This window comes from Ranitomeya variabilis, chromosome 4 (assembly GCF_051348905.1).
Source record: "Ranitomeya variabilis isolate aRanVar5 chromosome 4, aRanVar5.hap1, whole genome shotgun sequence".
Lineage (NCBI taxonomy): Eukaryota > Metazoa > Chordata > Amphibia > Anura > Dendrobatidae > Ranitomeya > Ranitomeya variabilis.
In genome coordinates, this window is record NC_135235.1 from 731,385,132 (window position 1) to 731,410,727 (window position 25,596).

General features: G+C 45.6%; 1 protein-coding gene across 3 annotated transcripts in view; it reads left to right on the top strand.

The window, feature by feature from the left end:
• The first annotated feature begins 1,001 nt into the window (after positions 1-1,001).
• The window catches only part of LOC143767944 (uncharacterized), a 50,220-nt gene continuing 25,625 nt past the window's right edge, over positions 1,002-25,596 (top strand). For 2 of the 3 annotated variants that reach the window (XM_077256489.1, XM_077256490.1), the window contains exon 1: positions 2,912-2,981. Coding sequence is in view for 1 of the 3 variants with exons in the window: in XM_077256488.1 (XP_077112603.1) it covers positions 1,217-1,243 (27 nt within the window). In the remaining 2 variants the exon portion in view is untranslated. Of the gene's footprint in view, positions 1,244-2,911; positions 2,982-25,596 lie in introns of those variants that run through there. The other variant, XM_077256488.1, reaches the window with a different exon arrangement.

Genomic DNA, 25,596 nt, shown 5'->3' on the forward strand with positions numbered 1-25,596 from the left:
AATGAATGAATAAATGAAGGAAGGAAGGTAGGTGGCGGCACCCATGGCGGAAGACAGACGGACACTGGGACTTGTGAGGTACGGGGGTTTCATTGGTGAAATATTACAACTGCTCTGATTGGCTGTTGAAACTGAAACAGCAAATCAGAGCGATCGAAGCCACGGGGGGAAGCCCATGGGCTCAAGTACAACTCCTCCTGTACCTGCAGGTAGGGTGACATTTGCGTTAACCCGTTCATCTGACCTGCAGGAACGCGATTCTGCCATCACGCCACATAGACGTCACAGGTCGGATTGGCACTGACTTTCATGATGCCTACGTGGCGTCACAGGTTGGGAAGGGGTTAAAGACACGGCTTTACCTCTGCACCAAAAACGCATCAAATGTTTGGAGTTTGGTGCGGATCCTGCAGAAAAGAAAACACACAGTATTTCTGCAACGTGTGAACACGGCCGTACAGACACAACAAAGCCGAATATCGTATAGTGACGCTACATAAAGATGAGAAAGTTCTGGAGGCTCCGACTGTGAATGGAGGAACAAACAATAATCCCCAGGTCCCACATGCTGGACCAGAGACCCCTGAATCCACCTGCTCCTCTCTAGTCCCAACTGTCCCGGATACAGTGGACAGTCCCGGATTTGGGTCTACACCCTGCAGTCTCAGGCGTCTGCTGAATTTCCCTTTCTACCAGCGCCCCTCTGACAACTCCAGAAAGAAATGGTAAATGGGCGTGGATTGGGGTGTGGCCAAAATTTGCTGCTATGTGCGCCGCATGATCTGTGCTTCAAAATTTGGGACATGTGCACAATTACTTGGTGTAACACTGGTGGATGTGGACCCACTGCGCAATGGGCCGGGCTTACCCTGGAGGGGTGTAACTAGGTGTCCACCAGGTCTTCACTACAGCTACTGGTGGAGAGGACAGGATGGACAGCCAGTAGACACCAGGTAGTACTCCAGGGTAGTCACCAGGACTGCAGCAGCTGATCGGGGGTCAGAGACACAAGTGTGAGGTACAACAGGAACCCCCAACTGGACACAAGCAGAATGAATTGCCTAGGAACTAACATTCAGCAGAGTGGTGGGTGAAGCTGTGTACTATAGGACCTGTCGACACGGGATAGGCTGGGGAACCAAATTTCTGAAGGACACAGCAGGGTTATATTCCTGTAGAGACTGGCCAATCCCCCCTAAGGCCAAATGGAAGCAACATGCTGAGAAGCCGTGCGGTGACCATGGTGAGTAGGGAGGCGCTGAGAGGGCAGGTGAGGTACCACCGTGACACCTGGGTAGGAGCCCACTCAGATGTTTCCCCCTTGAGCTGAACCCCTCGCTGCGCCTCAGAACAAATGTAATTATCTTCACAGCCAAGTGGTAAAGATCAGTGACACCTGTGGGATAAAAATGCCCATTACACCCTGAGACGACTTCCCTGGTGGGTACAGTGTCTGAAATGGGGTCACTTTAGGGGGTTGCGTGTCTTCACACACCTCGGGGGCTTTGTAATTGGCCCCCACAAGCGAGGACTGACAAATTACTGCTCCAAAAGCAAAATAGTGACTCTCCCCATCGGAGCCCGGCCGTGTGCAGTCATTTCTGGCCTCAGGTTTGGGAGAAATTTCCGTATAAATTGTGGCTCCATTTTACTCTGTGAAATTGAAAAATTTAGATCTAAAACATTTTAGTCGATCTGAAATGGGGTCACTTTGGGGGAGGGGGGGGGGGGGTCGCTGTTCTGGCAGCTGCACATTATTCCAGACAAATCTGCAATCCAGAAACCAAACAGTGATTCCTCCCTCCGGAGCCGCGGAAGCGAGATCTCCTGCCACATTCTGGGGGTCGCCTCATTCTCTAGAAATTGCTTTATAAATTGTGCAGCGTCCTATAAGATATTCCTGCCCACAGCGCCCCCAGCCAGCGAGTGTCTGAGAAAGGTCATTACACCGAAATGTCACCATGTTCACGTGTTATATACGGTCCGCTCCGTACACCTCGTACACACACGGCTCTGCACACCACGTACACACATGGCTCTGCTCCGTACACCTCGTACACACGGCTCCGCTCCGTACACCTCATACACACACTGCTCCGCTCCGTACACCTCGTACACACACGGCTCCACTCCGTACACCTTGTACACACACGGCTCCGCTCCGTACACCTCGTACACACGGCTCCGCTCCGTACACCTCATACACACACGGCTCCACTCCGTACACCTTGTACACACACGGCTCCGCTCCGTACACCTCGTACACACGGCTCCGCTCCGTACACCTCGTACACACGGCTCCGCTCCGTACACCTCGTACACACACGGCTCCACTCCGTACACCTTGTACACACACGGCTCCGCTCCGTACACCTCGTACACACACGGCTCCGCTCCGTACACCTCGTACACACACGGCTCCGCTCCGTACACCTCATACACACACTGCTCCGCTCCGTACACCTCGTACACACACGGCTCCACTCCGTACACCTTGTACACACACGGCTCCGCTCCGTACACCTCGTACACACGGCTCCGCTCCGTACACCTCATACACACACGGCTCCACTCCGTACACCTTGTACACACACGGCTCCGCTCCGTACACCTCGTACACACGGCTCCGCTCCGTACACCTCGTACACACGGCTCCGCTCCGTACACCTCGTACACACGGCTCCGCTCCGTACACCTCGTACACACACGGCTCCACTCCGTACACCTTGTACACACACGGCTCCGCTCCGTACACCTCGTACACACACGGCTCTGCTACATCCACACTGTAAACCCCTCCTGACCCCACACATAAACTTCTATTCATCCAGCACCATGACAACCAGCACAGCAGAGTCCTGCATACACTGAGGCCCTGATCATGTGACCCCTGACTCCTCCCCTCCTGTGACCTCATCACAGGTCCTGTGCGCACAGTGCAGCCATTCAGCTCGTCAGCTGGAATTGCCCTTTAAGATCAGGTAACGTTTGGCAGAAGTCTCCTGCAGTAAGTACAATTCCCCCATAAGTGACTGGATCCTGCAGATCTCTGGAGGTGCGGATCTCGGGCCTCGGTCACTTACTGGTGCCCCACGCTACATTAACCCCAATTACCTTCCTTGTCTGTGATACTTTCTCTCCCCTGAGCCCTCAGTGATGTTACAGACGGGAGTTTCCAGAGCGCTGGATTCCGGGCAGTCCTAGTGCTGACTGAGCCGTGCGCCTCCATCTATAGTTCTGTTGTGGTAGGTGGTGGAGCCGCTCTTTCCTCTGCATTGTTCGCAGTGAAATAATCTTGTCCATTGTCAGGATGGAAGCTGAGATGACTTCTAGTCGGTTGTGTGACGCAGGTCTCCTGGCAGTGTGCTCCGGGCGCGCGCTCCGGCCTATCACAGGGGCAGTACCTGCACGTCTGCAAACATCCTCAGCCGGGAGACGGGAGATGGATGTGTCAGAGGCTGCAGACCGTTACACTGCATCCACTGCAGAAGGTCTCAGTAGTTTGCTTTGCAGACGAGTAGCCACCTCCCCGGTGTTAATGGCCACACCTGGACCTGAGTGTTAATATACTTGCTTCTGGCAAGTGCAGGTGACCTTTTCTATTTGCACTTCCCTGTTGAGGCTTGGAGCTGCAGCAGTCCCCTAGCGTCCTCCTTGGAGTTTGAAGGACGACGGTGTTTCTCTCTGAGTCTACTCATGCTAAGTTTCCCCTTGTTTTGTGTATCCTAGCTGTCTTTAGTAGTAGTGGGGAGTGACTAGTGCTATCCTGTCCTTCCCGTTGCAGGGCTTATCGCCAGGATCAGGCAAGGATTAGTTATCCTGCTCGGTGATAGGTGCGGAACCTATGTAGAGACAATAGGGCAGACAGGGTGACGTTAGATCTGTCTAGGGGTCTTCACTCCCCCCTTCCCTAGCGTTTGGTTCCCTTATCCCTTCATGTTGCACTTAACCTTTCTTTCACGTTGCATGACAGAGACTTTTGATATTTAAGGCACCCTCCATTATTGGGAGGTACCTCAGCAACTTTAGTAATCAGTGTGTTTTCTGCTACTTAGTTGTAAGGTCCCTGTACCTGTGCTCCCTTATCCTGATCCTGTCCATCATGCTTGCCCTGTTTGAACCTGATCATGTGCATCCTTGTAACCTGCTCCTGAGCCCATCCTGCATCTTCCAGAACCTGATACGTCCTGTACGCACCTATACCGCTACCATCACCAGTGCAGTCTGAACCTGCACCTGTGTGATCCGAACATGTGTCATGGCGTCCTGAGCGTACTCGTGCATATGTCTGGGACTTCCTGTAAATGTAGCCAGTAAAATAACCATTCCCCCAATGTCCACCATGTTGCCATAATTGGCAAAAGCATTTCTTAAATTTATGTATTCACCTACTCTGAATATTTCTTGCTTCAGTCGTATGTGCAAAAGACGCTCGCTTTCCACCTTGGCATACAGATCTACTATACATTGATGAAAAAGTTGCCTCCATTGTTGTCTGATCATTATTTGGTAGGCGCAGAAGTCCATAGCTGATATTTGTTATTGGTTGGTTTATTGGTCGGCCTCGCAGTGTTGGGATCAGTCTGCGTTAGATTATAGTGATCGCCATCTTGGCCATTCCACAATATTATTGGATATTGCAGAGCATCATATGATCTATGTGTTTTTGTAATATATTGAAGATGTTCTCTACGTCGCTGAATAATTATATCTCGGCTTAGAAAGTCCCGTCCAACCATTACAATAGCTGCTTCATTAACACTGAGGGAAGTAAATCTCCTTTTGTGCCTCTAACCGGTGTCTTGTCTGCTCTTATTACACCCTGATATTCCACACTTGACATTCTTTATAAGGCTGTTTTATAAAGGTTTACTAACTGATTGTGTTGCTGGACAAATCTTTGCAAATTGAAAACAATGTCTTTTTGTCTCAGGTATAACTTCACAACGTCGATCAGCTTGTATCTGTTCATCTCACAAAAAGTAAACTTGTAAAAATATTTGCTACAGGAAACATCAAACCTATTTTGTGATATATTTGTCCCTGGACTTTAAAAGTCAACATAAATCCTGCTTCAAGTCCAGCTGTCGTACCAAAGGATGTCATCTGGAAAGATGATTTGTATCTCCTAATAACTTGCAGTAAATGGTTAGACTCCAGTGCTGTTCCCAACATGTATGAAAAAAGTTCGGGAGGTAGAGTTAAAGGTGACAAACTGACTTCACCATTGACCACCACATACCAGGCGATATAAAGTTAAACTTCTTTGCTCGACAATGTTCTCATATTACGTCCATTTTGCCTATTATGATTTTCAGATGTGACCTATAGTCCTTAATTGAGTCGAAGTGAATCGCTTCCAAACTCAAGTCCTGCCTACCTCATTTTTATGACGGTCATCCTTCTGTTCACACGTTTCCACATTCTTTGATTCAGCCTGGCTTTATTTTACACTAAATATTGTAAAGTAATAAATCTCATATGTTTCCCTTATTATCTCCAGTAATTGTATTATTACACAGGATCCTTGATGTTACTTTGGCTCATCTTCTTCTCAGTCAGGTCTCTACAATATCGGATCCTCTCAGTGAAGATCTTTCATATAAAATTTTCAGAATTACCCATCAAAGATGGATATGGACAGAGACAAGATGGCGGAGAGGATATTACACCTAACCCTAAAATAGTAACATAGTTATTAAGATTGAAGGAAGACTTTAAGTCCATCTAGTTCAACCCATAGCCTAACCTAACATGCCCTAACATGTTGATCCAGAGGAAGGCGAAAAAAAACATTTGGCAAAGAGTAAGCTCCACACTGGGGAAAAAAATTCCTTCCCGACTCCTCATACGGCGATCAGACTAATTCCCTGGATCAACGCCCTATCAAGGAATCTAGTATGTATAACATGTAACATTTTATTTTTCAAGAAAGGCATCCAGTCCCCTCTTAAATTTTAGAAGGGAACCACTCATTACAACATCATACGGCAGAGAGTTTCATAGTCTCACTGCTCTTACAGTAAAGAATCTGCGTCTGTGATTATGCTTAAACCTTCTTTCCTCCAGACGTAGAGGATGCCCCCTTGTCCCTGTCACTGGTCTATGATTAAAAAGATCATCAGAAAGGTCTTTGTACTGTCCCCTCATATATTTATACATTAAAATAAGATCACCCCTTAGCCTTCGTTTTTCCAAACTAAACAGCCCCAAGTGTAATAACCTATCTTGGTATTGCAGACCCCCCAGTCCTCTAATAACCTTGGTCGCTCTTCTCTGCACCCGCTCCAGTTCAGCTATGTCTTTCTTATACACCGGAGACCAGAACTGTGCACAGTATTCTAAGTGTGGTCGAACTAGTGACTGGTATAGAGGTAAAATTATGTTCTCCTCATGAGCATCTATGCCTCTTTTAATGCATCCCATTATTTTATTTGCCTTTGTAGCAGCTGCCTGACACTGGCCACTAAATGTGAGTTTGTCATCCACCCATACATCCAGGTCTTTTTCATTGATGGTTTTGCCCAGAGTTTTAGAATTAAGCACATAGTTATACATCTTATTACTTCTACCAAAGTGCATGACCTTACATTTATCCCCATTAAAACTCTTTTGCCATTTATCAGCCCAAGCTTCTAGTTTACATATATCATCCTGTAATATACAATTGTCCTCCCCTGTATTGATTACCCTGCAGAGTTTAGTGTCATCTGCAAATATTGATTTCTACTCTGTATGCCCCCTACAAGGTCATTAATAAATATCTTAAAAAGAAGAGGGCCCAATACTGACCCCTGTGGTACCCCACTGCTAACTGCGACCCAGTCCGAGTGTGCTCCATTAATAACCACCCTTTGTTTCCTATCCCTGAGCCAGCTCTTAACCCACTTACACATATTTTCCCCTATCCCCATTATTCACATTTTATGTATCAACCTTTTGTGTGGCACCGTATCAAAAGCTTTTGAAAAGTCCATATACACTACGTCCACTGGGTTCCCTTGGTTCAGTCCGGAACTCACCTCTTCATAGAAGGTTATTAGATTAGTCTGACAGGAACGGTCCCTAGTAAACCCGTGCTGATACTGGGTCATAAGGTTATTCCTCTTCAGATACTCCAGTATAGTATCCCTTAGAATGCCCTCCAGGATTTTACCCACAGTAGAGGTTAAGCTTACTGGCCTATAATTTCCAAGTTCAGTTTTTGTCCCCTTTTTGAATATTGGCACCACATTTGCTATACGCCAGTCCTGTGGTACAGACCCTGTTATTATGGAGTCTTTAAAGATTAAAAATAATGGTCTATCAATGACTGTACTTAGTTCCTGCAGTACTCGGGGGTGTATCCCATCTGAGCCCCGAGATTGACACAAGATCCTACAACTATGTTCAAGAATGAATTACGAACCTTTTTGTGTAAAAATGTAGAATTGGGTGTTTTGTCCAGAAAAAAGGATGAGAAGTTGCTGCCTGAGTTGCCACGCCGCCCTCACTGGTATTATGTTTCAAAAGTTCATAAGTCCCTCACTACCCCGCCAGGACACCCCATTGTGTCAGGGATTGGATCCCTTACAGAGCCATTATCACAGTACATGGATTGGTTGTTGCGCCCTTTGCTGCATGACATTCCCTCCTATATTAAGGATACTAATGAGTTTTTAGGGGTCCTTAGGGGTATTACTTGGCAGCCAGGCTTTTCCTAGGTCTCTATTGACGTGGAAAGTCTGTACACAAGGATCCCCCAGGATTTGGGTGTAGCAGCTTTGAGGAAAATTTTGGGGTCATTAAAAAGAAGTGATGGTTTTGTCAACTTTGTGTGTGAGGGCATGGATTTCATATTAAAAACACAATGCTTTAAAATTTATGGATTCCTGGTTCTTGCAATGCACTGGGACCGCGATGGGTACTCCGGTAGCGTGCACTTTTGCGAACCTTTTTCTGGCTTTGTTGGAGGAGGATTATGTGTAAAATATTGGAAATAGTTTTTTTGAGGCACATCAGACTTTATGTTCGCTATGTGGACGACATTTTCATATGGGATGGGCCTTGTGAATCGATTTTGTCCAGTATCTCAATGAGTCTAATCGAATGAATGTCGTTCACATCAAGATATGGAGGCCTTGATTTTGCTTTTTTAGATGTACAAATTAACGTTGTGGATGGTGCGATCTGTACTAGAGTGTTTCGAAAACCGTCTGCTACGAACTCTGTCGTACATTTTGATAGTTTCCATCCAGCTCATGTAAAACGCTCCCTCCGTTATAGCCAATGATTAAGATTGAAGAGGATTAATAATACTCAGGAGAGTTGCACTCCGCAGGCAGAAGAGTTGTGTGACAGGTTCCGCTGTAGGGGTTATCCCAATGAACTTTTGAATGAGGCAAACAATAGGGTTAATCAGGCAAGAGACAATAATCGTGGTTCTGCCCACAAACGCGATAAGAGATTTGTTTTTCGTTTTAAATTTGGCCCTATGGATGGTATCAAACGGTCTGCTATTCGCAGGAATTGGCACATTCTAGAACGTGATAAAGATATTGCCGAGGTGGCAGCGAGGGGTCCCATTATTTCTAATAGACGCAGTACCACACTGGGTGACATAATAGTGAAAAAACGGATGGTGAAGCAACAAGGTAATTGGTTAAGTAAAAGTGTTCCTCATGGTAATTTTAAGTGTGGACATTGTCCTTTTTGTAATTACCATGATGTAAGTCAAACACTTTGCATTGGAGGTGTCTCACACTGTCAAAGACTTCATCACGTGCAAAACGACCCATGTGGTTTATGTGGTTTTATGTCATTGTAAGTCCTATACTGGCAGGACCATTCGCCCCCTATCTGTGAGGGTCAGAGAGCATTACAACTCAATTGGTTCAGGCAAGGTGGTTCCACATTTGATCAAACATGTTAGGGAATTCCATGGAGGAAACCCAGAGGTGCTTTCTTTTGCCGGCCTAGAAAGGGTGTCTCTTCCGGGGCAAGGAGATCTGCACAAGCTTCTACTAAAAAGAGAGCCATATGGATTATGCGCACTTGAGAGCAAGAATCCACTGGTTTGAATGAAAGATTGGATATGTCCATTTTCCTGTAATAAGCCGGTTTTATTGTGTTTTTGTATTGTTCTCATTTGATTTCCAAATGCATTTTAATTATGTATAGCTGCTGCACATGTGTCCAAGCACCGGTGGTGGGGTTTAGCTGCCTGTTGTGAGTTCTGCTCTTGGGCTCCGTCCGGCGGTTATAAGTGGTACTGCTGTCTTTAAATCACAACAATTATCAGGTGTTTTCACCTATTGCAATTATGACTGGGCTATTTAGTCCAGCTGGATTCTTTGTCAGTGCCAGTTGTCCATTGTTCCTGGAGGATTCACATCTCTTCCTGGTCTCTCCTTCTTTGCTTTCCAAATCAGCAAAGATAAGTTCTGGCTTTGTTTTTTTGCAGCCCACATGTTGTGGGCTTTGCAGTTCAGTGGATTTCATGTTTTGTCCAGCTTGGTCGGTGTTAGAATTTGTTCAGCCAAGCTGGTATCTCTGAGAGATGCAGATTTGCCCCTCCATATCTTCAGTTAGATGTGGAGTTTTTTGGTATATTCTGTGGTGGAGATTTTCTAGTATTTTAATACTGACCGCACAGTACTCTGTCCTTTCCTTTCTATTTAGCTAGAGTGGCCTCCTTTGCTAAATTCTGTTTTCCGTCTGCGTATGTATTTTCCTCTCCTTTCACAGTCAATATTTGTGGGGGGCTGTCTATCCTTTGGGGATTTTCTCTGAGGCAAGATAGGTTTCCCTTTTCTGTCTATAGGGCTAGCTAGTCCTCCGGCTGTGTCGAGATGTCTAGGCCGTGATAGGCACATCCCACGGCTACTTCTAGTTGCGTGCTAAGTTCAGGGTCTGCGGTCAGTACAGGTACCACCTTCTCCAGAGTACGTCTCATGCTGCTCCTAGGCCACAGATCATAACAGTACAACTGGCCAACCATGAGTTAAATGCATCTCAAAAGAAGGGAAGTAAAGTGCTGAGCCATTTTTTTTTCTGCAGCCTGATCTTTCCTCTTTCACTCTGGGTGGCTCAGGAGTTAGGTGCTGGTATGGATGTTCAGGGATTGATTTCTCGTGTGGATCAACTTGCTACTAGAGTACAGGGTATTTCTGATTACATTGTGCAGACTCCAGTTTTAGAGCCTAAAATTCGAACTCCTGATTTGTTTTTAGGGGACAGATCCAAATTTTTGAGCTTTAAAAATAATTGTAAATTGTTTTTTTGCTCTGAAACCCCGTTCATCTGGTGATCCCATTCAGCAGGTTAAAATTGTCATCTCCTTGCTGCGGGGTGATCCTCAGGAATGGGCATTTTCCTTGGAAACAGGGAACCCAGCTTTGCTTAATGTGGACGTGTTTTTTCAGGCACTAGGATTATTGTATGATGAACCTAATTCAGTGGATCATGCAGAAAAAACCTTGTTGGCCCTGTGTCAGGGGCAAGAAGCAGCAGAATCATATTGCCAGAAATTTAGAAAATGGTCTGTGTTGACTAAATGGAATGAGGATGCTTTGGCGGCTATTTTCAGAAAGGGCCTTTCTGAAGCCGTTAAAGATGTTATGGTGGGGTTCCACACACCTGTGGGTCTGAGTGATTCTATGTCTCTGGCCATTCAGATTGATCGGCGCTTGCGTGAGCGCAGAGTTGTGCACAATATGGCGCTGTCCTCCGAGTGGAGTCCTGAGCCTATGCAGTGTGATAGGATTTTGTCTAAAACTGAGCAACAAGGACTCAGACGCCAAAATGGGTTGTTTTTTTACTGTGGCAATTCTGCTCATGTTATTTCTGATTGTCCTAAGCGTACAAAGAGAATCGCCAGTTCAGTTACTATCAGTACTATACAACCTAAGTTTCTGTTATCTGTGACCTTGATCTGCTCATTGTCGTCATTTTCTGTCATGGCATTTGTGGATTCAGGTGCCGCTTTGAACTTGATGGACTTAGAATTTGCCAGGCATTGTGGGTTCCCCTTGCAGCCTTTGCAGAGACCTATTCCTTTAAGGGGCATTGATGCTACACCTTTGGCTAGAAATAAACCCCAGTTTTGGACACAGGTGACCATGTGCATGGCGCCAGCCCATCAGGAAGATTGTCATTTTCTGGTGTTGCATAATTTGCATGATGCTATTGTGCTGGGTTTTCCATGGTTACAGGTACATAATCCAGTGTTAGATTGGAAATCTATGTCTGTGACTAGTTGGGGTTGTCAGGGGGTTCACAATGACGTTCCTTTGATGTCAATTTCCTCTTCCCCCTCTTCTGAAATTCCTGAGTTTTTGTCTTATTTCCAGGATGTATTCGATGAGCCCAAGTCCAGTTCCCTTCCACCGAATAGGGACTGTGATTGTGCTATTGAATTGATTCCAGGCTGTAAGTTCCCTAAAGGCCGACTTTTCAACCTGTCGGTGCCAGATCATGCCGCCATGCGGAGTTATGTTAAGGAGTCTTTGGAGAAAGGGCATATTCGGCCATCTTCTTCACCATTGGGAGCGGGTTTTTTTTTGTTGCCAAGAAGGATGGCACCTTGAGACCCTGTATTGATTATCGCCTCTTGAATAAGATCACGGTCAAATTTCAATACCCCTTGCCTTTGCTTTCTGATTTGTTTGCTAGGATTAAGGGGGCTAGTTGGTTTACTAAGATTGACCTTGGAGGGGCGTATAATCTTGTTCGGATTAAGCAGGGTGACGAATGGAAAACTGCGTTTAATACGCCCGAAGGCCATTTTGAATACCTTGTGATGCCATTCGGACTTTCTAATGCCCCATCTGTGTTTCAGTCTTTCATGCATGATATCTTCCGGAATTATCTTGATAAATTCATGATTGTATATTTGGATGATATTTTGATTTTTTCTGATGATTGGGAGTCTCATGTGAAACAGGTATTCCAGATCCTTCGTGATAATGCTTTGTTTGTGAAGGGGTCTAAGTGCCTCTTTGGAGTACAGAAGGTTTCTTTTTTGGGCTTCATTTTTTCCCCCTCATCTATAGAAATGGATCCGGTTAAGGTTCAGGCCATTCATGATTGGGTTCAGCCTACGTCCGTGAAGAGCCTGCAGAAATTTTTGGGCTTTGCTAATTTTTATCGCCGTTTCATTGCCAACTTCACAAGTGTGGTTAAACCCCTGACCGATTTGACAAAGAAAGGCGCTGATGTAACGAATTGGCCCTCTGCGGCTGTTTCTGCTTTTCAGGAGCTTAAACGCCAATTTACTTCTGCTCCTGTGTTGCGTCAGCCAGATGTTTCCCTTCCATTTCAGGTTGAGGTTGACGCTTCTGAGATTGGGGCAGGGGCTGTTTTGTCTCAAAGGGATTCTGATGGTTCCTTGATGAAACCGTGTGCTTTCTTTTCTCGAAAGTTTTCGCCTGCAGAACGCAATTATGATGTCGGCAATCGGGAGTTGTTGGCTATGAAGTGGGCATTCGAGGAATGGCGACATTGGCTTGAGGGAGCCAAGCACCGTATTGTGGTCTTGACCGATCATAAAAATTTGATTTACCTCGAGTCTGCCAAACGGTTGAATCCTAGACAGGCTCGATGGTCCCTGTTTTTCTCCCGTTTTGATTTTGTGGTCTCATATCTTCCGAGTTCTAAGAATGTTAAGGCTGATGCCCTCTCTAGGAGCTTTTTGCCTGATTCTCCTGGGGTTCCTGAACCTGTCGGTATTCTGAAGGAGGGGGTGGTTCTTTCCGCTATCTCCCCTGATTTACGACGGATTCTTCAGGAATTTCAGGCTGATAAACCTGACCGCTGTCCAGTGGGGAAACTGTTTGTTCCTGATAGATGGACTAGTAAAGTGATTTCTGAGGTTCATTGTTCTGTGTTGGCTGGCCATCCTGGAATTTTTGGTACCAGAGATTTGGTTGGTAGGTCCTTTTGGTGGCCTCCTTTGTCACGGGATGTGCGTTCTTTTGTGCAGTTCTGCGGGACTTGTGCGCGGGCCAAGCCTTGTTGTTCCCACGCCAGTGGGTTGCTTTTGCCTTTGCCAGTCCCTGAGAGGCATTGGACGCATATTTCTATGGATTTTATTTCAGATCTTCCGGTTTCCCAGATGATGTCTGTTATCTGGGTGGTTTGTGACCGGTTTTCTAAGATGGTTCATTTGGTACCTTTGCCTAAATTGCCTTCTTCCTCTGATTTGGTTCCTTTGTTTTTTCAGCATGTGGTGCGTTTGCATGGCATTCCGGAGAATATTGTGTCCGACAGAGGTTCCCAGTTTGTTTCTAGGTTTTGGCGGGTCTTTTGTGCTAGGCTGGGCATTGATTTGTCTTTTTCTTCCGCATTTCATCCTCAGACAAATGGCCAAACTGAGCGAACTAATCAGACGTTGGAAACTTATTTGAGATGCTTTGTGTCTGCTGATCAGGATGATTGGGTGGCTTTTTTGCCATTGGCCGAGTTTCCCCTTAATAATTGGGCTAGCTCTGCTACTTTGGTTTCGCCCTTCTTTTGTAATTTCGGTTTTCACCCTCGTTTTTCTTCAGGGCAGGTTGAGCCTTCTGATTGTCCTGGTGTGGATTCTGTGGTTGACAGGTTGCAGCAGATTTGGGCTCATGTGGTGGACAATTTGGTGTTGTCTCAAGAGGAGGCTCAGCGTTTTGCTAACCGTCGTCGGCGTGTTGGTTCCCGACTGCGGGTTGGGGATTTGGTCTGGTTGTCTTCCCGTCTTGTTCCTATGAAAATTTCTTCTCCTAAGTTTAAGCCTCGGTTTATTGGTCCTTATAAGATCTCAGATTATTAACCCAGTGTCTTTTCGTTTGTCCCTTCCGGACTCTTTTGCCATCCATAATGTTTTCCATAGATCTTTGTTGCGGAAATATGTGGTGCCCGTTGTTCCCTCGGTTGATCCTCCTGCCCCCGTGTTGGTTGATGAGGAGTTGGAGTATGTGGTTGAGAAAATTTTGGATTCTCGTTTTTCGAGGCGGAAGCTTCAGTACCTTGTCAAGTGGAAGGGTTATGGCCAGGAGGATAATTCTTGAGTTTTTGCCTCTGACGTCCATGCTGCTGATTTGGTCTGTGCCTTTCATTTGGCTCGTCCTGATTGGCCTGGGGCTCTGGTGAGGGTTCGGTGACCCCTCCTCAAGGGGGGGTACTGTTGTGAGTTCTGCTCTTGGGCTTCCTCCGGCGGTTATAAGTGGTACTGCTGTCTTTGAATCACAACAATTATCAGGTGTTTTCACCTATTTTAATTATGACTGGGCTATTTAGTCCAGCTGGATTCTTTGTCAGTGCCAGTTGTCCATTGTTCCTGGAGGATTCACATCTCTTCCTGGTCTCTCCTTCTCTGCTTTCCAAATCAGCAAAGATAAGTTCTGGCTTTGTTTTTTTGCAGCCCACATGTTGTGGGCTTTGCAGTTCAGTGCATTTCATGTTTTGTCCAGCTTGGTCGGTGTTAGAATTTGTTCAGCCAAGCTGGTATCTCTGAGAGATGCAGATTTGCCCCTCCATATCTTCAGTTAGATGTGGAGTTTTTTGGTATATTCTGTGGTGGAGATTTTCTAGTATTTTAATAGTGACCGCACAGTACTCTGTCCTTTCCTTTCTATTTAGCTAGAGTGGCCTCCTTTGCTAAATTCTGTTTTCCGTCTGCGTATGTATTTTCCTCTCCTTTCACAGTCAATATTTGTGGGGGGCTGTCTATCCTTTGGGGATTTTCTCTGAGGCAAGATAGGTTTCCCTTTTCTGTCTATAGGGCTAGTTAGTCCTCCGGCTGTGTCGAGATGTCTAGGCCGTGATAGGTACATCCCACGGCTACTTCTAGTTGCGTGCTAAGTTCAGGGTCTGCGGTCAGTACAGGTACCACCTTCTCCAGAGTACGTCCCATGCTGCTCCTAGGCCACCAGATCATAACAGCTGCCTCCCTCTGTTAAGAGGTGATGTCAGTCTCACTCACCTGTGTGACCAGTAGAAGCGCCACTGCAGCGCGAAACTGCTGTCGTCCATTCCACTCCTGCTCCCATCCTCCCAACGCCAATGTTTTAAAGTATTGGAATAAAGAAGTTTTTTTAACCGGTGAGTGCCATCCGTTCCTTTCAATTTTTGTGTCCATTGTGGCTATTTTCTTTGGAGTGGCACCCCGGCTCTCGGAGCACTTACTGCTGTATACATGCTTGCAGCATCAGTTCATGCAATTACCTGTGCACTGAGTGGGCTTCCCTGCTGTGCGGATTAACACTTTGTTGGAGCTATAATGGTCTTATCAATGACTGTACTTAATTCCTGCAGTACTCGGGGGTGTATCCCATCCGGGCCCGGAGATTTGGTAATTTTAGTGATTTTTAGACGCCGCCGTACTTCCTGCTGGGTTAAGCAGGTGACATTTAATGGGGAATTTTAGTTATCACTGATCGTATTGTCTGCCATGGAATTTTTTTGTGTAAATACTGATGAAAAAAAAGCCATTTAGCATATTGGCTTTTTCCTCATCCTCATCCACCATTTCACCCAGACTATTTTTAAGGGGCGAACACTATCATTTTTTAGTTTCTTACTATTTATGTAGTTAAACACTATTTTGGGATTATTTTTACTCTCTGGCAACGAGTCTCTGTCTCAATCTTTGCTGCCTTGATTTGCTTTTTACAGAATTTAATTTTCTGTTTTTATTTAATGCCTCCTCACTACCTACTTCCTTTAATTCTCTAAATGCTTTCTTTTTGTCCCTTATTGCGCCCCTTACAGCTCTATTTAGCCATATTGGTTTCCTCTTATTTCTAGTATGTTTATTCCCATACGGTATATACTGTGCACAGGTCCTATCCAGCATGCTAATAAACGTCTCCCATTTTCTTTGTGTATTTTTATGTCTCAGGATATCGTCCCAGTTAATTGCACCAAGATCATCTATCATCCATTGGAAATTTGCCCTCCTGAAGTTTAGTGTCCTTGTAACCCCCCTACTACCCATCTTATTAAAGGATACATGAAAACTTATTATTTTGTGATCACTATTTCCCAAGTGACCCCCAACCCTTATATTTGCTATGCGGTCTGGCCTGTTGGTTAATATTAGGTCTAGCAGTGCCCCCCCTTTTTGTTGGGTCCCGAACCAGTTGTGAAAGGTAATTGTCTCTCATAGTTGTCAAAAACCAATTACCTTTGCTGTAACTGCAGGTTTCTGTTCCCCAATCTATTTCAGGGTAGTTGAAGTCCCCCATAATCACTTCTCCTTGAGTCGCAGCTTCATATATTTGCTTTACGAGGATATTGTCATGGTGTGACTCGACCCAACGAGTGGTCGGTCAGCTAACGGTACAATACACATACAACGGGGATGGTATAGGGGAGAGGAAGACCATACCAATAGGGAACGAGGGAATGGTCACCACCTGAGCTCAAACCTGAGCCTGTTTATGCACTCACCTAAAGTCCTATGCGGGACCTTTGCCCGCTGCCGTCAGGATACCTCGTCCCTAGTAGTCGCCTATTACTGCCCTGGCTAGTGCACTGGCCGGCAAGGAGCATTAGCCTCACCTCTGCAGATAATACACAGAGAGAAGTGACAAACACCAAAGGGACAAGGTAACAAAAGCACCACACTTAGCTTATGTACACCGCTGCTAAGCTCCAGACTGCAGATAACAACATCAACTGGACTCCATGAGGGGCGACTGACATTAACCCCGATGGTCCAAAAGGAAAAGTTTTAAACTGAGTGGAACCAGAGCTGCCACAAATCCAAAAATGGATCGTGACAGATATTCTGTTGCTTTCGTTGTTTTTGGAAGCTTATAACAAACCCCTATCATTAATTTAGTATTTTTTCCCCCTCCCCTTATCTCCACCTACAGCGACTCTACATTATCATTGGATTAACATATCATCACGCCGGATGGGTTTTAAGGATGATTTTACATATAAACACCCCCTCGCTTATTTATACGGTCATTTCTGAACAGACTATAGCCCTGTAAGTTAACAGCCCAGTCGTGGCTCTCGTCCAGCCATGTCTCAGATATCCCCACCATGTCATAATTAAGCTCCAACAAAATAAATTCTAATTCCTCCATTTTGATGGTGAGGCTTCTGGCATTAGTATACATGCACTTTATGCATCGCTCTGTACCTCTATTCTTTCATAAATTATTAACTGGTCTAACCCCACCTCCTATGCCACCGCCAGCCCAATTTCTTTATTTGTGCCCAGGTCTCTATCTGCACTATCTTCCCCTCCTATAAAATGAATACCCTCCCCCCCAATCCCTAGTTTAAACACTCCTCCAGCCTTCTAGTCATTTTCTTCCCCAACACAGCTGCACCCTCCCCATTGAGGTGCAGCCCATCCAGAGGCGTAGCTAGGGTATTGGTTCGGGGGCGTCGAAAATTCTGAGTGGGCCCCTAACCAGGTAACCTTGATTACAACTGGGTGATGCGGCCTAAGGTTACTTTCACACTAGCGTCATGCACTGCACGTCGCTATCCGTCGTTTTTCCGAAAAAACGCATCCTGCAAAAGTGCTTGCAGGATGCGTTTTTTCTCCATAGACTATCATTAGCGACGCATTGACACACGTCGCAACCGTCATGTGACAGTTGCATCGTGTTGCGTCGGTCCGTCGCCACCAAAAAACGTTGCTTGGAACTCCGCCCCCGTCTCCCCAAACCTCACAATGGGGCAGCGGATGCGTTGAAAAACAGCATCCGCTGCCCCCGTTGTGCGGCGCAGACAACGCTAGCGTCGGTACGTCGACCCCGACACACTGCGATGGGCCGAGTATGACGCTAGTGTGAAACTAGCCTAATAGTGGAGGAGAACCTCAGCAGATGACCGCACTAGTACTGAAGATAATCTCTATATAAAAACCAACATGGATATTACCGCCATATGGTCAGTGGTAGATCCCAGTCCTACAGAACATATAAGAGATCACAGCACAGTTACAGATAATGTCTTACTGCTGACGTTCTTTCTGGTGGAATTGTTCATTTTTCCCATCTTTTCCATCTGGCCCAGACCGACATGACAACTTCTTCCAGCCAGGACTCGCCTGCAGAGAATACAACAAAGACACATTTCACTTCTCATATTCCAGCCTCATCACCATCTATTCCCAACCTGCACAACCTCCTCATCATGATGATACCCCAATACTGAGCCGCTGCTGCCATATGTGACCCTATTACTGCACCCACTGTGTGGTTCTCTGTGCCTTCTAAATTATAAAGCACCCCTCTATAATATGGTAATGCCAGGTGCAAGTGCCCTAGAAAACAGTGCCCACATTTTCCCCCTAGAAAGAAATAATGCCCTGTATGCCCCTTTGCTAGTCACAGTAACCTGAGTTCCCCTATAAAAATATGTACCCACTTTACATTTAATAAAGTCTCTAGACTCCCCCCTGTACAGCTCCCCTATACACAGTATGATGCTCTCTTATAGACAGTATAATACTCCCTCACTGTATAGTACCAACTACACAGTATACTGACCCCTTAGTAGCCCCCAAACTGTTTGATGGCTCCAACACTGTATGATGGCCCCCTCACTGTAATCTCCACACTGTACGATGGCCCCCTAGATAGCCTCCATATATCTTGTATATCATCAAGTCCCTCAAGAGAGCAGATGTGTCTGTCTGCTCTCTGCTGGATGAGGACAATAAGGCGCCGTGCTAGTTGCAGCCCATTGCAGCAGCAATAGTTTTATTTTGGAATTATTTTTGTTTTGTGTGAACCTTTCTTTCTGAACCTCAGTTTTTGGAACTCCTAAGGAATTTTTTCCCCAGTACCTTCTCCTTCTGAACTTGGATCCGCTGGAATGCTTCACTTGGATTTATGCTGAACCCTTGGATTTCCCCTTGGATGTTTGCTTCTGAACCTTGGATCCTCTGATTTGTTTCCCCTGGATGCATATTGCTACCCACAGCTTTCTGTGGGCTTCCTCTGATTTGTTTCCCCTGGATGCATACTGCTACCCACAGCTTTCTGGATGTATGCTTCTGAACCTTGGTTCCTCTGAAATGTTTCCCTTAGATGTTTGCTGCTACCCACAGCTATCTGGATATACAGTGCATTTGTGATCACCTTGCAACCTAAGCCTGGTATTATATGCACCTACTGCCAGGCGGCCATTACCTGTCTGGGAATTGGTACAGCTATGTCTGGAGGCGTGCACTGTATGCCACCCTGCACGGTCAGGCTTGGTGCGACTAACATGGGCATGGTTTTGATGGATGTCTCAAAGTCTGTTCCTAAACACGTTGCTTACTCAAGGGGCCGGCTTCTGGAGCTGCGCAGGCTAATGTCTTCTCCTGCAGTGGGTAGACCACGTGTCCCGTGTGAGGTAAGGCGACCTTTCAGAGGCTGCAGAGCGGGCAAAAAACTTAAGTCAAGGCGAAGACGGTTTAAACCTGTAGTTCCGTCCATCATCATGGGGAATGTTCAATCACTGGGAAATAAGTCGGATGAACTGCTGGCATTAATACGGACCCAGAGGGATTACAAGGAATGAAGTTTGATGTGTTTTACTGAAACATGGTTACGTGGCGAGATCCCTGACTCAAGTGTTTCAGTACCAGGATTTCACATGGTCCGGGCTGATAGAGACACTATGAAGAGCGGCAAAAAAAGGGCGGAGGAGTTATACTCTACATAAACAATGGATGGTGCAATCAGGGGCATGTGACAGTAAAGGAGCGCCATTGTTGTCCGAACATTGAATTGCTAGCTGTTGGCCTCAGACCTTACTATATTCCTAGAGAATTCTCGCTTGTTATTGCAATAGTGTTGTACATACCACCAACTGCAAACCATGAGGCTGCAGGTGAAGTGCTGTCAGGAGTCAATGCTCGGCTCCAGATGAAACACCCCAACTTGCTTACTGTAATCTCTGGGGATTTTAATCGGGCTAAAATTTCAACTGCTTTACCTAAATTCTATCAATTTGTTAAATGTACAACACGTGACAAAATTATTTTGGACTTACTCTATGCGAATGTCAAGAATGCTTATTCATCGTCTACCCTGCCGCCCTTGGGGAAATCTGATCACAATCTTATAGTATTGTCACCAGTCTACCAACCTGTTGTTAGTAAACAGCCTGCTACGATTAAAACAGTTAGAATGTGGAATCCAACAAATGAACAGGCTTTACAGGATTGCTTTCATCTTACAGACTGGGATGTGTTGCTTGGGACAATGGACGAGTATACAAATGTTAATGAAGTGGTTGGTAGAGTGACTGACTACATACTTCTGCACTGATATGTTGGTGCCGGCTAAAAAGATTAGGTGTTTTGCAAACAACAAGCCATGGATAACAAAGGAATTGAAGCATTTGCTCAACAGAAAAAAAAGGCATTTAAATTAGGCGACAAAGAGGAAATTAAAACGATACAGCATGAATTGAAGTATAAAATAAAGGAGGCCCTGACAATCTCAGATCCTCGCTGCCCATAGAGTAACACGGGGCCGAGTGCTGTGTGAGGTTTTATCCCATAGCCCTCGGCCGTGTTGTACAGTAATGTGACTCCAGCCTAGTAATGGATGTAGTAGAACCTCAGCAGGTGACTGCGCTGTTACTGAAAATAATCTCTATACAGAGACCAGCACTGATATTACCGCCATATGGTGACATATAGTGATAGATCTCAGGCCTGCAGAACAGATAGGAGATTACAGCACAGTTACAGATGGTGACTTACAGCTGACGTCTTTTCCATCTTGACCAGACCGACGCAACAACTTCTCCAGCCAGGACTCCTCTGCAGAGATTACACCAGCCACATTTCTCTTCTCACATTTCCAGAGTATGTGGTGTGTTTTTCTTGGGTGGGCATGGGGAGGCTATGGGGGTGTGACATGGTGCTGCACACATGGGGGGGCGACATGGTGCTGCACACATGGGGGGGCGACATGGTGCTGCACACATGGGGGGGGCGACATGCGGCACATGGTGTTGCATATCGAGGCGACGTGCTTCACATGGGGAGGCTATGGGGGCGACATGCAGTGTATATAGGGAGGCTGTGTGGGGCTCATGCCGCATATGGGGGAGGCTGTGTGGGGCTCAATATTAAGTTATACAATGAATATTAATAATTATCAATAATATAATAATTAGAATATATCAGTATTAATATTGAGCAGAATTAATTTCGGCCTATTGGATCGGCCCTCCACAATGGTCACAGTCTCTCATGTGCCCCCCTCTTCCCCGGGGAAATTAATTGCCCACCCCTGCTCTAGATGGTAAAACAAACCTTTAGAATATAGCAATTCCCTCTTCTCACGTAGAAAGTAATAATGTTCCCTGTGTGCCCCTCTGACACTCACAATAACCAGAGTGCCCCTATAACAATAAGCGCCCACTTAACATTCAATAATGTGCCGAGTCTCCCCCCTGTTCAGCTCCCCTCTCCACAGTATGATGCTCTTAGGCTGCTCATGTGTCATGCGTACATATATTTAACATGGTGTACGCAAGGACATGCGTTTTCATGCTTTTGAGTACGTATGCGTAGTTTGGCGGTGTGCAGCAGGGCGCGGCGAACGCAACATGTTGCATTTTTGGAGGCGACAAATATTGCGCAATCATCCGCATATGGACGATTGCAGATGATTGCGTAAAAAAAACCCATTATTGTCTATGGGAACGCATTGGTACGGAAGGACATGCGTATGCATGCGTTCGAAACACAATGCATACTTCACACTAATCATGTCCAGGAAACTGTTACCACCTGCAAAATCACTGATGTATAAAAGGGGGTGTGGAGACAGGTAGTCCATTACTCTCAAGACTCTGGACGGAAGCACAAGACTGCACGGAAGCACAAGACTCTGGACAGAAGCACAAGACTAGTTGTCTCCTGATATATATCCCCCCCTTGAGGAAGCGACAATCGGGCTGGCAAAACGCGCGTCGGGGTCAGTGGTCGCCCCCTGGACTGTACTGAATCGGAGATACTATTATGGGTAATTAACTCTATATTTATTCTATGTTTTTTACATCTCTCTGAACAGCGATGTATTGTGGAAGACGTGATGTCTTTTCAGTCTAGATTAGCCATATGACCTGACTTGAATTACGCTGTTACCTTTGTCCCACTATATGTGGGGTATATGCTTACGATTTCCTTACGGTTAAATTTAATGGCTATATATACTGTCCATTTGGACATCATCTTCAGTGCTGCATCATATGTGTCCAGGTTGGCGGCAACTTAATATTGTCACCTTTAGGATCAAATTCTTATCCATATGAATGTAATATTGAAATTGTACTTATTTATATATATTTTTTTATCATGTTTTTGGTAGTAATAAATAATATTATTTTTAATATATGAAGACTCATATTCTCCTATATTTTCAATAGTTGTCTCCTGGTGCTGCCATCTCTCCTTGTGCTGCCGACTCTCCTGGTGCTGCTGTCCTGGTGAGGACAACACTGGCTATGTAAGTATAGAACCTTTGAAAATGTCTCTCTCTTAATGATTTTTTTTTTTTGTTCCTTTAGACTGGTTGTGTCCTGGTGCTGCTGTCTCTGCTGCTGGCATCTGTCCTGGTGCTGCTGCTGTCTCTGGTGCTGGCATCTGTCCTGGTGCTGCCACCTGTCCGTCCTGTGCTGACTGCTGTGCTGTTGGACTACTGCCTGTAATGTAAGTATTGGTGTCCTTTTTTTTTTTTTTTTTTTGGGGGGGGGGCTACATTGTGTTTGGCTCTTAACAAGTTTACATTTTGTTTTATTTTTTTTCCGTAGTGCTCCACTTGACTGCTGCCTGCTCTTCAACCATGTCCTCAAGTGAAGAGGTGACTGCTTCCCAGGGTGGACATGACACCGATTATGTAATCACATTTGCTATACTGATTGGTATGTATTGACTGGCAATACTATAGCTGTCATGTAATTTCTTTACAGGTACCTCGGGCTCATGTGTCTCGAGCAAATACGTGGTGTAAGTATTCTTTTCATCACAGTTGTAATTGATTTTTGTTTCATTTTTACTTAAAATTATTTTGTTATATTGGATCTATAGGTTCCACAATGGGAAGAAGCCAAACAGGACATTGAAAACGAGCAACTAATTCACCTTGTGGTACATCCGTGCTCATCAGCACTCCGACATTGCTGGGATTCTTCGACTCTGGGAAGAAGTGGCCATATCGCTGCTGCATGATCGGGACCGTGCCACACCACGTATCAGAAATGATTTTGATAAGTATTTGAATGTGGTGTGACGCGCCAGTGAAACTGTAAATGTAGGTGCATTGTTCTACAATTAATTTTTTCCTTTTTTTCCCCACCACAGTGAAGAGACTAAGAGTGAGTTGGCGCTCGATGAAGGATCTCTTCAACAAGGACATGAGACAGGAGAACCAGGTTAAAAGTGGTGCTACTCAGCAAATACAAATACCACCGGAAAATTGCTTTACTGATGCCTGCGCTTGCTACCCGAACGTGAGTATCTTTTGTTTTGTCGTACTGTTATTTAACCTTTTTTTTGGTGTTTTACTAATGTTTTTCTTTTTTTTTTTTTTTTTCACCACACAACCTGGATTGTCCTCTGTTGGAGCGGACCCTCATCGACCAGCCAATGAACAAGCACAATCCCAATCATCCACCAGCGATGTAGCAACCTGTCAGGCCTAACAGGCCGAGGAAGATGCAGCCGCCCATCCATCCAGTTTTCCCCTCTCCCAGCCCTCTGCCACTGCTTTTGTTGGGTCTTCTCATCAGCGGCAGAGGGCCTGGGAGAGGTCACTCATGCCCGAGTTTATGCACTTACTCTCGGTCTTCCAGGATGGGATTAAGGTGCTTGGTGATAGACTGAAGAGTGGGTTCACCCATGTGAACACACTTATACAGGATGTCAACAAACGCCTTGATCGCCTGGAAGCCGACCTTGAGAGACCGACGTGACATTTGTTTTCTTCAATAGAGCGGGAAGTGTCAGAAAACCTTACGCCTCAATTCCAGATCAACGTCATGCAGGCCTGCCAGGCTGCTTACAGCCAAGCATTGCTGCAGCGGTCATAAAGTTACATTCCACAGGCCGGAAGATATTACCAGCAGCCGAACATCTACTTTCAAACCCCCAGAGTGCCAAACTATCCTCCACCGCCTCCAGTTCACAGAGCCACCACGCTGCCAACTTCATCATCCCTGCGGCCAGCAGCATCCACCCCGCTACCAAGTTCAGCACCCACCACGCTACCAAGTTCAGTTATTAGAGGTCTGGGGGGTCTGCAATACCAAGACAGGTTATTACACTTGGGGCAGTTTAGTTTGGAAAATCGAAGGCTAAGGGGTGATCTTATTTTAATGTATAAATATGAGGGGACAGTACAGAGACCTTTCTAATTACCTTTTTTCGTGTAGACCTGAGACAGGGACAAGGGGGCATCCTCTATGTCTGCAGGAAAGGAGGTTTAAGCATAATAACAGACGCAGATTCTTTACTGTAAGAGCAGTGAGACTATGGAACTCTCTGCCGTATGATGTTGTAATGAGTGAGTCATTACTAAAATTTAAGAGGGGACTGGATACCTTTCTGGAAAAGTATAATGTTACAGGTAATATACACTAGTTTCCTTGATGGGACGTTGATCCAGGGAACTTATCTGATTGCCGTATGTGGAGTCGGGAAGGAATGTTTTTCCCCAATGTGGAGCTTACTCTTTTCCACATGGGTTTTTTCGCCTTCCTCTGGATCAGCATGTTAGGGCATGTTAGGTTAGGCTATGGGTCAAACTAGATGGACTTAAAGTCTTCCTTCAACCTTAATAACTATGTTTCTATAAAATCCCTGCAGCAAGCAACATCCACCACGCTGCCCAAACCAGCACCACGCCAAAAGACCAGAGGCCACCACTCCCACTCGGCCAAGAAAGCAAAGGTCCAAAACTAATAACATTTCCACCAGGACGATGACTCGGATTCAAAAAACCCTCCACCCTCACCTAAAAATGTGTCTCTGTTGTCAAATGTGTCACTACCTTCCCTTGTGTCTGTTCCTTCAAGTTTGTCTATCCATTCCCATGACTCCACTGTGTTGTCTACTCCCAATGTGTCTAGTTCCATCCATGATCCAATCCTTTAATTTGTTGCCCCTTCCCCTGTAACCCCTTCATCAACTACCACCCAATCCTCAGCTCCACACCCCCAAGGTCCACTACATCTCACCGTCAGATAGACCCCGATCCTAAACCCAGTTATATTTTGGTTAAATAAATGTTTCTTTGCACAATATCTGGGTTTTCTTTGTCTCTTTGAGCACTGCAGCCGCAAACACACACACGTGTGTATTGTATTGTTGAGGGAACTTGTAACCGGTGTTTTACTACAGGTATTTTATTATTTAATTCAGCAAATATTGCAGGTACATTTAGAATTTACAGGTACATTTAAACAATACAAACGGCGCCAGCACGGGAGTTGAGTATAGGGTTTATTATGATAATCGGGGCCAAACATATTAATCAAGAAGGGGTTGTCCTATTGGACGCTGCCTGTGGCCCAGCCTAATAGACCTTTGTACATTTCAGGCCCAGACACCATTAGGCATGTAAGTATCGTAGTAACTAGGCCGCCCCATACTATCGAGTACTTTGG